Source organism: Nicotiana tomentosiformis, chromosome 6 (genome assembly GCF_000390325.3).
Source record: "Nicotiana tomentosiformis chromosome 6, ASM39032v3, whole genome shotgun sequence".
NCBI classification, from domain to species: domain Eukaryota; kingdom Viridiplantae; phylum Streptophyta; class Magnoliopsida; order Solanales; family Solanaceae; genus Nicotiana; species Nicotiana tomentosiformis.
In genome coordinates, this window is record NC_090817.1 from 51,520,150 (window position 1) to 51,534,891 (window position 14,742).

A 14,742-nucleotide genomic window follows, 5' to 3' on the forward strand; every position below is an offset into this window, starting at 1 on the left:
CTAAACTAAAATTTTAATATCAAAAACTTCACCGTAATACAAAATTTGCGTTGAATTCTTATACCAATCATGTATCCTACTTATTGTTGAAGTTTTAAAACCTTACCAATTCCACGTGAATAAGAATACTTGGAACCACCTCTTACCATTATAAAAAAAGGTTTTGCCGTGCCTTTTGTGCCATAGATAATATTCTCATAAGTGTTAATCACGTCCTTTTTAAACAAACAAAAAAAAAATTAGAACTGGATATTTTTCCATAGAGACTAGCAGCTTATTTGCAATCACTTCCATTCTTTTTTGCCATTTGATCTCCATGTTGTTGTGTTCTCTCTCTAAGTTAGATTACTCCAAGTCACTCTGGTAACTAAAAATGTTATTTCCTATGATGAATGTTGAGGCTTCTTATTGACGAAAATCTTTTAGCCCCAGATATATTAACTATTAAGTCATTATTGCTACCTATTTTATGTACGTGGATGTGAAAGATTAAGATGAATGATACTTGGACAGAAAGTACGATCAATGGAAGATTTGATATGGATTATCTAGGGCCATTTGTTGGTACTTGATGATGAGGCTTAGCCGCATTAGTACGTTGTTGGGGGAGTTATACAATCTCATTATTTATACAATATTAGATGAATAACAAATTAATAAATCACAGGACATGATTTTTACAATACAAAATCCAATAACTTGGTGCAATTGTAGAAGAATTGTATTTGCACTCATCTTTATTTGTCTTCTAATACTCTGTAGAGACAACGAAGTATGATTAAGCTTTGGATTGGTCTGAGATTTGAAGTTATATGTTATTTTTCTCATGTTTTTCATGCATATTATTTTCTTGATTTTTGATTTTATAATGTTAATGTGTTTATTATGTGGCTGTGCATACATATGTTCGAGAATATATAGCTTATTTAAGTTATGAAATTCAAATATTTATTTATTTTTTATTTTCTTTGGTAATTACTAGAAGATTTTGCTATTTGATTTCGATCGTACGCTAATAAAAATCTATTCCTTTTATCTACATTAGAAATCCTTGGGAAAAGTCTGGCAATCCTATTACTTTTTTATTTACATACAAAAAAGTTCTATGGAGATGGAACAGAATTCAATCAAAGAATAACATCGGCTAATTTGAAACATAAGGTAATCAGATTTTGGCTCCAATAAGGTAAGAACATTTTCCTTTTTATACATACCTATAGCAAACTTTGACAAAATATAAAGTGAAATATTGTGGAGATCTTTTGATAATGATCCTTACGAAAATATTTAAAGAATTTAAATCATCTGTAGATTAGTGGCTTCTTTTAACCGGAACCATAAAGTACAAATATACGTATGATGCGTTTTAGAGAAAAAGAGATTTGCCGACTTCAAATTGGCTATCTTTTTCTTTTCTATCGTTAACTTGATATACACTCATGAAATTTTAATGAGTGACAAGAAACACTCACTTGAATATAGAAACAATCACTGCCCATACTCAGATAAACTTTGACTCTCCTAATAGTAGATTCTGACGATATCTAATCACTTTGAACACAAGTACTATGTTAATGTAATGACAATAATTATTAATAAATTTAATTTATAAATACTTCATATAAATAATTGGCAACGTGTAACGCACGTATATAGAAACTAGTAGTTAAAAAAGGATCAAGTGAGAAAAACTCTACCTAGCTATATTAAGCAAGCTACTGTACCGACCAAAACAACTAAGATAAATGCTGGGATATGGGTAATAATAGATTCCATAACAAGGGAGAATGTACTCACAATACTGCAACTGTCATTGGAATTGCATTGCCAGCTCATGCCAATTCCAGAACAAATATAACTAATCTGCATGTTAAACTGGTAAGTGGTAGAGAGTGATCTCCTTGTTTGAAGCACAGTGGAGTCTTGCTGAACAATTTCAAGGATAACAAAGAAGCCCAAGAAACGATTAAGGAACTTTGGTTGCCAGGAGTATGGTGATGGAATTCAAGGTGGAACTCCGTCTGGTCTGCACCTCTCATCGAGGAACAACTCTAGCAGTAATCATAGTAGCCTTGGATAGTTGATAAACATTATACGGTCTTTGCCCTTTTTCTTGTTTTACCTCCCTCCTTTGTCCAGATCACAGCACTAGCAAAGGCATAACACCTTAGCTTTTCAAGGATCCTTCTTTCACTGATGCGCAGCACCGATGAGTAATATCTCTTAGGTTCTTTCACCAGACAGCAACAGTTCAAAGCTTTGATATCATCTTCTAGACAATTTGAACCATATAAACTTTCTCGAATATCTGCTAGTGCCGACAGAGCCGCACAAACTCCATCTGTCAGCAACATACTGTTGCTTAACTCTAAACTATTTCCAAATAAAATAATACCTTTCTTTGATAATGTAAAGCTCATGGATTTTTCAAAATCACCCGTGATAGACACTGCAAGATCAAGTTCCGTATATACTTCATCTGGCAATAATATTATGTATAGCAAAATCAACAGCTCAACTTGTGGCTCCCCATCAAATGAAATTTCGAAATACTCGGAGTTTTGGCTAATGCATCCAGAATAATCTAATTTTTTCCACAGTGATAACCTCCTCCGACTGTAGCGATGTGAAAACCGAGATGAACTCCAGTGGAGTACAAGCTCCAGATCTAGGTTCACAATGTCATACTGGTTATCAGCCTCTGCAAACCCATACCTGTGTAGCAGAGCAGCATTACCTAAAGACCCATACGTATTGAATACCTACGAAGAGTTAGAAAGAAGCCAAGCCAAGAGAATGATCAACCAGTAATACGAAACGTGAATCTACACAGGAACATTAATAAGGAAGCTGTCCACAAACCAGTTAAGGCATATCAATTAAACAATAAGGGGCCATCTTGTTTGCATACCGGGGTCTAGTCGATTTGGCAGTCCGTCTACAATCCAGGTGTCGTCGCTCTTGTTTACTTTAATCGGGAGTTGGTACCTCCTATTCTTCAATCAGTCTTTCTATTTTTCTTGTTAACCAATTAGTTCGGGATAGATTAAGCCTAATTCTTGATTGTTTACTTGTTATCTTAATTAGTTTATTTGCATGTCTACTTTCTTGATAGTAACTGTTTTGGGATTCTGGTCGGTAGATTTTAGTTCTTTTAATTACTTGTACTCTTAATTAGTGCATTCACCTATTTTTCTATCCTTTAGTTGTAAATTATAGTTCCTTTGGTTCCTTTATTTTATTTCTTCACTTGTTTTTCTATCCTTTAGTTGTAGATTATAGTTCCTTTGTTTTATTTCTTCACCTGTTTTTCTGACCTTTAGTGGTAGATTATAGTTCCCGTTAGTTCCTTTATTTTATTTCTTTACCTATTTTGTGACCTTTAGTGGTAGATTATATTTTGGTAATTCATTGCATCATTGGTCGCTTGTTTTCGGGATAGTGCTTGCGTAGTGACTCATAGATTATAGTTGCTTTGGTGAACGATAGTAGGGTAAGGTCTTGTCCTCGGGGGTGTCAGTGTGGGGGGTAAGGGGGGAGGGTAAGAGGGCTAAGGGAGCTACTAGGCTGAGAGTGGGGTCTTGGAACATAGGAACTTTGACGGGAAAATCTGTAGAGCTAGCAAAGATTCTCGAGAAAAGGAAGGTTAATATAGCTTGTGTACAGGAGACTAGGTGGGTAGGAGATAAGGCGTGAAATGTGGGCAGTTTCAAACTTTGGTATTCTGGGAGGGTGGGAGGCAGGAACGGGATAGGTATCTTGGTTGATAACGACCTCCGTGAACTAGTGATGGAGGTTAGGAGGGTGAATGACATGCTGATGACTATTAAGCTAGTTGTTGGAGGTTTTACTTTGAACATTATCAGTGCATACGCACCCCAAGCAGGCTTGGATGAGGAAGCCAAGAGGCGTTTCTGGGAGGACTTAGATGAGATGGTGCGTGGTATCCCGCACACCGAGAAGCTTTTCATAGGAGGAGATTTCAACGGCCACATTGGAGGGACGTCTAGGGGGTATGATGATGTGCATGGTGGCTTTGATTTTGGAGATAGAAACGAAGGAGGAACGTCTCTGCTAGACTTTGCTAGAGCATTTGATTTGGTGATAGCAAACTCGAGTTTCCCGAAGAAGAGGGAGCACTTGGTCACCTTCCAGAGTTCGGTGGCCGAGACTCAGATTGATTATGTACTCTATAGGAAGTCCGATAGAGGTCTTTGCACGGATTGCAAGGTCATCCCGAGTGAGAACCTCTCGACCCTTCATAGGCTCCTGATCATGGACCTTGAGATCACGAGGAAGAGGAGGAAGAGGGCGATGTAGAGCCAACATAAGATAAAGTGGGGAGCCTTGACGGAAGCTAAAGCGCAGGAGTTGGGGGTCAAGCCGGCGACTATGGGGGCTTGGAGGAGTAGTGGGGATGCAAGCGCCAAGTGGATCATGACTGCGCAGTGCATTAGGGAAGCCGCAAGAAAGGTATTAGGGGTCTCAAAGGGTTACTCTGGTAGTCACAAGGGAGACTGGTGGTGGAATGGAGAGGTGCAAGGAAAAGTGGATACCAAGAAAGCAGCGTATCTGAAACGATTGGAAAGTGTAGACGAGGAGGAGAAGAGGGCGAATAGGGAGCATTATAAGTTGGCTAAGAAAGGTTAAGCTGGCAGTTACGGCGGCCAAGAGTGCAGCTTTTAGTCGTCTGTATAAGGAACTCGAGGGCCGAGTTGGGGATAAGAGGTTGTTCAGGTTAGCCAAGGCGCGAGAAAGGAAGGCGTGTGACTTGGACCAAGTGAAGTGCATCAAGGACGAAGAAGGTAGAGTTTTGTTGGATGAGGGGATTATCCGTCGGAGATGGCAGACCTACTTCCATAATCTCTTGAACGAGGGGGACAGGAGCATTGTTCTAAGTGATTTGGAACTCTCCGGGAGTCGTTGTGACTTTGGGTATTGTAGGTGAATTAGAGTTGATGAAGTTGAGGGTGCTATGCGTAAGATGAGCAGGGGCAAAGCGACCGGGCCGGATGAAATCCCGATGGAGTTTTGGAAGAGTGTGGGCAAGGCGGGCTTGGAGTGGCTCACTAGGTTATTTAATGTTATTTTTAGAACGAAGAAGATGCCCGAAGAGTGGAGGTGGAGCACGATGGTTCCTGTATACAAGAACAAGGGTGATATCCAAAATTGCAATACTTATCGGGGTATCAAGCTGCTTAGTCATACTATGAAAATCTTGGAGAGAGTGGTAGAGCTAAGGGTGAGAAGGAGTGTGACTATTTCCGAGAACCAATTTGGGTTTATGCTGGGGCGTTCGACTACAGAAGCCATCCACCTTGTTAGGAGATTGATGGAGCAGTATAGGGAAAGAAAGGATTTGCATATGGCGCTCATCGACTTAGAAAAGGCGTACGATAAAGTTCCGAGGGAGGTTTTGTGGAGATGTTTGGAGGCTAGAGGTGTACATGTTGCTTATGTTAGGTTGATTAAGGACATATATGATGGAGCAAAAACTCGAGTGAGGACGGTGTGTGGTGGTGGTGGGGGGGGGGGAGGACGGTGGGTGGGGACTCGGACCATTTTCCGGTTATGATGGGGTTGCATCAGGGGTCAGCACTTAGCCCGTTTTTGTTTGCTCTGGTGATGGACGTACTGACGCGCCACATCCAAGGGGAGGTGTCGGGGTGCATGCTATTTGAAGATGATATTGTATTGATTGACGAGACGCGAGACGGTGTGAACGCGCAATTAGAGGTATGGAGGCAGACCCTGGAATCTAAAGGTTTCAAGTTGAGCAGGATCAATACAAAATACTTGGAGTGTAAGTTCAGTGGCGAGACTCTAGAAGGGGATCAAGACAGAATACTTAGAGTGTAAGTTCAGTGGCGAGACTCTAGAAGGGGATCAAGACAGAATGCTTGGAGTATAAGTTCAGTGGCGAGACTCTAGAAGGGGAAGGGGAGGTGAGGCTGGACTCGCAGGTCATCCCTAGGAGAGGGAGTTTTAAGTACCTCGAGTCTATTATTCAGGGGATGGGGAGATTGATGAAGATGTCGCACATCGTATTGGGGCGGGATGGATGAAATGGAGACTCGCTTCCGGTGTTTTGTGTGACAAGAAGGTGCCACCGAAACTTAAGGGTAAGTTCTACAAAGTGGTGGTCAGACCAACGATGTTGTATGGGGCTGAGTGTTGGCCAGTCAAGATTACTCATGTCCAGAAGATGAAGGTAGCAGAGATGAGGATATTGAGATGGATGTGCGGGCACACCAGGTTAGATAGGATCAGAAATGAGGTTATTCGCGATAAGGTGGGTGTGGCCTCTATTGAGGACAAGATGTGGGAAGAGCGGCTTAGGTGGTTTGGTCATGTGAGGAGGAGCACAGACGCCCCGGTGAGGAGGTGTGAGAGCTTGACATTGCAGGGCCTACGGAGAGGTAGAGGCAGGCCAAAGAAGAGGTTGGGAGAGGTGATTAGGCAAGACATGGCGCAGCTTGAGCTCACCGAGGACATGACCCTTGATAGGAAGGTTTGGAGGTCGAGAATTAAGGTAATAGAGTAGGTAGTGTAGAGTTCATAACATTAGTATTGGCACGCAGTCTCGTTTTCTGTTGGTAGTAGGTTTTTATGACTAACCGTTGGTTTCTTTCATTGTTGATCACTTTACTGTTTTGTTGTTTTATTTTGCTTTTATATGGCTTTTTGATACTGTCCCGTTTTGCCTATATTTTCATTAATGTGGTATTTATAATATCCTGAGCCGAGGGTTTATTGGAAACAACCTCTATATCCTCACAAGATAGGGGTAAGGTCTGCGTACACACTACACTCCCAAGACCCCACGGTGTGGGCTAATACTGGGTATGTTGTTGTTATTGTTTGTTTGCATACTAGTTATGTGGGGATTATAATGATATCATTCATGTGGTGAATAATACTTGAGGGATTCTTATAACATAGAATAATAATGTAGGAATAGTTATGCGTTGAATAAAAGTCGGGGAACATTATGTAGGGATTACCTATTTTAAAGTATTTTTTATTTATTTCTTATACATCCAACCAAACACCATAGTTTATGCAGGGATTACTCTTTCTTATCCAGCCAGCCAAATATTGTATTACTTTCTGCGAGATTTTATTCTGAGTTTATTTACCCTAACCCTCCAACCAAACGACCCCAAGAGAATACAACTTAGATTTTAGATCATAAATAGATACTCCCTCTGTTTCAATTTAGATAACACACTTTCCTTATTGGTCTGTTCCAAAAAAAAGACACATTTCTATAACTAGAAATAATTCAACTTTACCCAGTTTACCCTTAATGAAAAGCTTTTATAACCACATAAATGTCATGGCCCCACAAAGCTTTTACCCCTTAAGCTTTTAAAACCACAAGTTTCAAAAGTCTTCTTTTTTTTTCTTAAACTCCGTTCCGAGTCAAAAAAAATTGAAACGGAGGGAGTATTTCCATTGCACCTACTTTTCAGCTATTCCTATGCTCAAGAGGAAAGGAAAGTTTCAGTTTTTTCTCTCGCTGTGTTGCTTTAAATGATTAACAGGTATATTTGTGTCTCACTGTGGAATAGCATTATGCTAAAGAACCGTCAGAACACTGTCAGGATCTAATTCACAAAATCAAAGTAGGTTTATGTAACACCGACTAAAGCAAGATAAAAAAGTTGTTCATATGTGTGAGAGTAATTATTATTTGAATAAACATTTCAGATAAAAGAGATCTCACCTCAGCCCCGGCTTTGACCTCTTTCACCATGATCATTTCTAAATCTGTAAGATCATCCCCTGAAACTGAAGAGAACTCCGAGTAACTCCCGCTAATAGATTCACTTCTTGAATGAGCTTTGGTTGGTTCATGGTTGCTATTTTCATGCTTATCATTGTGAGCATCATCTTCCAATTCAGAATGAGAAGACTCCAAGTCACTCACACTGAAGCATTCAGCTCCTGAATGAGAGTTCCTCTTGGTTGGTCCGTTGTTATTATTTTCATATTTGCCGTGATCAGCATCATTATCCAATTCAGAATGAGAAGATACCAATGTGAAATGTACATCCTCAGCACCAGTCTTGTGATTAAAGCTGCACATTAAAAGTTGTTAGGGTGAGAGGAACTTATTTCAGAGGAACCCTCCAAAGCAAAATCAAGACGACCATAATTTTATAGCAACGGGTACAAGAATATGAAATCAGCTGTATTCATCAATTGCAAGGTAGTAGAGAGCATTTAATTGCTTTAAAAGGTGGCTACTTGCCTTAAGTGAAATATGTCTAATTGGTTGTAGGGAAAACAAACATTCTGCATTCAAATGCTCTCCCCACTGGAGTCTTCTTTTTTATTTTTTATATTTGATATGTGGGCACAGAAATCACCTGTATACAAGAAGTATACCCAAAACTTAACCTACAAAAGAAATAGTTTTCTACGAATGACACCCAATCTTCTATACAAAAAGGAATATCCTGGGTGCACCAAAAACAAATAAGGGACAAAAGACGACTCCTCAACTTTACAAAATTCAACTCCACACCCTCAAAAGCTCTCCTTTTTCTTTCTCTCCACATAGCCCAAATAAGTGCAAGCGGTGCCACATTCCACGCCGTGCAACTAATTTTTTTTGCCAAAGTTCCAGCTGAACAACACCTGGAACTTTGGCAAGACTTGATCCAACAAATAGTTAAAGAGCTAACTTTTGATGGGTTACCGAGCTCTAAACACATAATATTCAAGGTATTACGAGAGGATCTGCATGTACTCAAGGTAATAAGTTACTGAAATAGATCCACAATGAAAACCCTTACTAGTCTGACCAGAAACAACAATAATGTTGTTAAGGGTGTACGCAGTTAATACTGAATTGAAGAGTATTTTGGTTTTATTCAAAGCTAGGGGACTACGACTGGAGTATGTGTAATTCTCCGTACTGCTTCACTTGGAACCTCAGTCAAGAAAGCTCTTTATAATGAAGTTGCTCCCTGGAATTATCTATAAAAAGTTTTCTCAAACAAGCAAGGGTACTATTTGAGGAAGCAACTTTCTGGTAGTCCACTTAATATTTTCACCAGTCCAGTAGTTTGTTCCACATCGTCTAGCCCTAAGATACTGTATTACAAGCAACATATATACCTATTACTCCCTCTGTTCCAATTTATGTGAACATATTTCCTTTTAGTCTGTTCCGAAAACAATGACCTATTTCCACATTTGGAAACAAATTAACTTAAACTTTCAATTCTACCCTCAATGAGAAGCTTTAATAGCCAAACAAAAACTTTGGCATGTTTAATACCACAAGTTTCAAAAGAACTATAGCCACACAAATGTTACGGCTTGGACGACAAGTTTTAGAAGTCTTCATTTGTGTCTTAAGCTTTGTCCCCGGTCAATAGGTTCGCATAAATTTTGGAACAGAAGGAGTAGAATTTGCAATGAGAGAAATGGGACAAGAGGAAGGCAATAGTCGATAGAAGCAACAAAATTCAGCAAAACTAGGTAACTACGAAACAATGAAGTGATACGAGTATGACTGTACATAAAGCTGAAAAAATTGTTGAGGATATAAGAGCCGGACGCAAGTGATGGGATAACGTTGAATAGATCTCGACTTTTTGAGCAAGGTGGTTAGGTTAATAAAATTCAAAAACATTCCACTGCTCATATGCATACATGAGCCATAGATTTAATAATTATCATGAAACAACACTAACGAAAATTTAGGGAATCACATCGCACAACATCATGAAGTAACAATGCACATATGATCCCCTCACAGCAGAGAGGTGATATGAGTCAGCAACTATCATTAGCTAGGAAATAGTCCTACACCTCCGACGAACAAAAACTATTATCCAAAATAAAAATAAATATAACAGTACTAGAAAGCATATAAATCTCTTATAGAACTTAAAGACATCTAGAAAGCATAGGATCTAAAATAAATGTCTAACATGAATAAACATATTGGTTGGAGGTGAAAGTCGAGGAAGCAGTAAGACATGATGCAAAAAATATTGTCACTGTAAGGTGTACTTACAGATCCGCCAAGGGAACCATTCCAAATCCGTGGTAATCATCTATTTCAAATGACCGTGAGGCAATTAGACTCTTTGCAGCAAGATACTCCTCAACACCAAAATATTCTGGTTTAAGCTGTAAAGAACCTGAAGTTAAAAGAGGCTCAATACACTCTTTCCAGTCCTCGTAGATAAGTGCCTTGTCGTCTTTAACTATCTGCCTACAAATACATTGAAATGGTCACACAATAGAAATAAGAACAGACCAAAGCTGTTAGTATACAATGATCAAGCTTCAAATAGCTAAAAAGTAGGCAAAACAGCAAATACATTGCAGAAAAGCCTTTCCCTCTCTTCTACATTGAAGCTCACCAACCAGAAGCAGTAACATAGGCAATGTAGCAACATCAGCAATCTTTCCTTTTTAATTGAAAAAGTAATAATTTTATTGCTTTATTGGGGGGAAACACAATTATACAAGCAGTTTTACATAAAGTAGAGAGATCTAGACAAACATGTGATTCTCTACAAAAAGCACCCTTTTCATCAATGATTACTGGAGTTTCTTCGGTGTTGCACAAGTAAACCAAAAAAAAAAATGCTCACTCTAATATTTGCAAAAGGATTTTCAACCCCTACAGAGCACAAGAGTCAGTTAAATTTCAATCTGCTTTCTGAAGTATTGAAACATTAATAATCTCACCCTAGAAAGTCCCAACATAATATTTTCAAAAGGAGTAAGTTTCCTGATTCCGCACAGAAAGATTATTGAGCTGCAAGTAATGAAAAAGAGACTCGGTTATATTTATTCGGAGGGGTGCTCGGTTCCTTCTTGTTCTCAGAGTGGGCACTGTAGCTCCTGCTGGAGGCCTATGTTGCACGGACTCTCCAAAAATGTTGCCGGACCCTCGCGGATCTTTCAAAAATGCACTACTTTTGGAGGATCCGACAACATCCAGCGACATTTTTGTAGAGTCCGAGCAACATAGCTGGAGGCTGCTTTATTGGAAATACGTGATGGATTAGATTAGACTACTTGGATTTTCTTCTAGTATTGAAGGTAGTCAACATGTCAGCCATCTTAGCACTAAGGTTTACCATCTCTACAGCGATCATTTTGTTTTTCTTTATCGTTAACTCTCCACAGGAAGGGTACAGCTGTCTATTTATTGAGTTGATTCTTTCACCAACACCAAGTGGGCAACTCACTCCGAGTTGTAATCAAATTGCACGCCAACTGCCCCAAGTTGCAATCAAATTGAAAGCCACCTGACACCAAGTTGTAACTAAATTGCATCAGAAGCGGATCTAAAATTTAAATTTGAAGAGTTCATCTTCAAATGAAGATGATACATTCCGGCCTAGCACGTAAAGCATGAGACCATATATGTAGATATCAAGGACATGGAGGTTTCAAAAGGTCCAAGATCAAGTTAGAAATCCAGCTAAAGGATGTAGTTTCTGGGCTGTCATGTGACATATCGTGATTGCAATGTTTCTTGTCAATTTCGCAAAGTTGTAAAGGATCTACTGAACCGCCATTACGTGGACTAAGCCGTGATCACAAAGATGCTGCTACAGGGCACTGGCCGTTATCGTGCTACAGCAGGCGCTATCGCGGTGGGACACCTGGAAGCAATGGCCTGCGTTCACAAAGATAGAGTCCGCCTTTGCTGATAAGATCATCACACAATAAAGCGCGATCGCGAGGCTTTTATCGCGATCACGATGCACTATTTCAGGCGGTCAGATTCTACAATTGCAATTAAGGCCATTATGGCCATTTCTGTAATAGGCATTAGCAGTTACTATAAATAGCTATGTCTTAGGTCATTTGCCTTAGTTAGCTTTGGATGAATTGTAGAGATTAAACACTTATTAGTTAGATTTACTTCGTGTTTAGGGATTAAACCCTTCTATCTCTTTAGTTTGAACCTCTGTTGAATTCATTTATGTCTGAATTCCTAGTATGAGCTTTTTTTCTTCTTCCTTGGATTATTTTGTAGAGTTAAATGCTATTTTAATTATTAGAATTATCCTTTCTTCCTTGGAATTGCTTGTTATCACTTTCTCCCTATCTTGTTCTTAGTTGTATTGTTCTAATTTCGTGTTTTTGGGTATCAATGTGTATCCTCTTCAGGTTATTGCTACTAAACCCATTACACTTTTGAAATTTTAAGTTCAAAGTATAATATTTGTCAAAATTTTAGTGATCTTTTACATACATATTTATGATCCATGCCGAAACATTGAGTTTAGTTGAACAGAGTAATCACACTCTCCCTCCGCCACTGAGTTTCATGCCAACTCACTCAAAGTTGTTATCACTTTCTCCCTATCTTGTTCTTAGTTGTATTGTTCTAATTTCGTGTTTTTGGGTATCAATGTGTATCCTCTTCAGGTTATTGCTACTGAACCCATTACACTTTTGAAATTTTAAGTTCAAAGTATAATATTTGTCAAAATTTTAGTGATCTTTTACATACATATTTATGATCCATGCCGAAACATTGAGTTTAGTTGAACAGAGTAATCACACTCTCCCTCCGCCACTGAGTTTCATGCCAACTCACTCAAAGTTGTACAATTTATTTTTCCATGAAATTACAAGTCAACTTACTTCATCTTGCAAACAAGTTGCCACAAAATATCTTGACAAAACTAAATAGAAAATCCTAGGATATTTCTTTAACAAGTCCCAATAAAGTACTTTCAACCAGAGTAGAACTCGACCTACAAAGTCGTCTACACTAAAAATGATTATAGAATAAACATGCAAGCTTCTCGGATAAAATTGCTAGGAAATTCTCTATAGTAGCATAATAGCCAGGCTATACTCTTGAGAAGAAGCAAGAACTTTGGAGCTGAGTTCTTCCCTTGTATGGTTAACTATGCTTCCTTCTGTATAGATATTTGCATCAAAATTCAAACGCGGTATATTCTAATAGAAATAAGAAAAGGAGAGAGAGTGGAAAATTGAGGTAACCTTGTGGAGCTCAGTTCCGGCGAGAAGAGAGTGGATTTCAGATAGGGACCAGAGCAGGGGGATAGGTTCAGAATAAGGAAGCAGTTGCAAATAACCAAACCAAGGAGATAGCGGACCCAGGCTTCGCTCATACATGACCGCAACTGCTAGACCTAAGTAGCCGTCGAGCTCCGCTTCCTCGATAATTTGCCGCGCACCAGAAGTCTTAATCGTCAAGCAACTGTCCTTCGGAATCCTCGCCACCACATCGCCTTCGTGGAGATCGCACAACGCTCTTACGGACACTTCCGAGGAGTTCGCCGTCACTACCAGGTCAAGCGCGTCGCTACAATCTACGCCTAGCGACTTCATCCATTTCTTGAATGCTCTCAGTTTCCTACCGCAAAAACACATTACATTCAAACGATAATTCAGAGAGAAAGAGGAGAAATAATGTGTGAATATTTCGGCGGTGGCATACCTGGTTGTCATTGCTACAGCAGCGGCGGAGAGCGGAGGCCGAAGGTAGGGATAGTAAGCAGACGAGGATATTTTTGAAAGAGGACCGGCAAAAGATCTTGTAAGACCCATAAAGTTAAGAACATTTCCGGTAAAGCCTCAATTGTTTTATTGGAAGTTGTTAGTGGTCCTTAGAGAGTGCTTTTTATTACAATTAACTCCTACACTTCACATTGTTTCATTTTATTTATTTTTTAAAACAAAGACATTTATTTAAAATGAACTAGTCAGGTTCGAGGGATGTGATATCCCCTTGATCATTACAGAAGACACTTAATGCCACGAAGGCCATTCAAATTGCCAAGTTTGGCTAAAGGCCTACATACATCTTGTGACATAAATTTAATCAATAAAACACCTTTTTTATGTGTCACCATCCTTGCCAGGATAAAATGTGGTGGTAGTACAAAACGAGTGATTTTATTTATATTGGACTGCTTGGTAGCTTCCGTTACTAAAATATGGGCCACTTCATTTGCTTCATGGAAGTTGGGCATCATTGCAACCCTCTCCATTTTCGATATTGTCGCGACCCAAATCAATGGGCTGCGACGGGCATCCGATACCTTATTCTACCGAGTACCAACGTAACGTATATTTCATATCATACTATCATAGGTAAATGAGCCGGAAAGTCTGTCGTGAGATAACTAGAATAAAATATGAGGAAATACTCGACATATGACATACGGGCCTATAAGGCCGGCACGATCCTTTATGTACTCAAAACATAGGTCGACAAGGCCATACAAGTATTCATATACATGACATCTGTCTACACGCCTCTAAGAGTAGATAAATACCATAAAGGTCAGGACCGGGCCCCGCCATACAAATCAATACATGTCCAAATCATACTGACCAAATAAGCAACTCCGGAGCAAATGGAGCACACCGACACCTTCCGTTGAGCTGATAGCCTACTTAGAGGACTCTCAACCTGTCTATCGGGACCTGCGGGCATGAAACGCAGCGACCCCAGGCAAAAGGGACGTCAGTACAAATAATGTACCGAGTATGTAAGGAATGAAAATCAGTAAATAAAAGACATGAGAGAAATATGGAGTAAAAGACTCAACATGTAAGTCTGAATAGCTCTGTGAATCATTTAATATTTATAATGTCGTGCATATGCATATAAATATCATATCATGCATAGGTATATACGTACATAATATCATCAAGCCTCTGAGGGCATCCCATCATATCATCTCGGTCACTGTGGGCAAAATCATCAACATA

The 14,742-nt window shown here is 39.3% G+C and overlaps 1 protein-coding gene across 1 annotated transcript; it reads right to left on the reverse strand.

The window, feature by feature from the left end:
* Nucleotides 1-1,737: 1,737 nt before the first annotated feature.
* LOC104107682 (uncharacterized) lies at nucleotides 1,738-13,659 on the reverse strand. The gene is made up of 5 exons (XM_009616542.4): nucleotides 13,463-13,659; nucleotides 13,003-13,378; nucleotides 10,037-10,233; nucleotides 7,730-8,084; nucleotides 1,738-2,762 (listed from the first exon to the last, which is right to left on the reverse strand). The coding sequence occupies exons 1-5, from the start codon at nucleotides 13,570-13,572 to the stop codon at nucleotides 2,091-2,093; spliced, it is 1,710 nt and encodes a 569-aa protein (XP_009614837.1). The 5' UTR covers nucleotides 13,573-13,659; the 3' UTR covers nucleotides 1,738-2,090.
* Nucleotides 13,660-14,742: the final 1,083 nt, after the last annotated feature.

Bases quoted from the DNA above. Each gene is read 5' to 3' on its own strand.
- LOC104107682 (XM_009616542.4), bottom strand. From the start codon at position 13,572: ATGGGTCTTACAAGATCTTTTGCCGGTCCTCTTTCAAAAATATCCTCG. The intron at 13,379-13,462 runs GTATGCCACCGC...TTTTTGCGGTAG, and splicing joins GCTGTAGCAATGACAACCAG to GAAACTGAGAGCATTCAAGA. The intron at 10,234-13,002 runs GTTACCTCAATT...ATTTGTAGGCAG, and splicing joins CCGGAACTGAGCTCCACAAG to ATAGTTAAAGACGACAAGGC.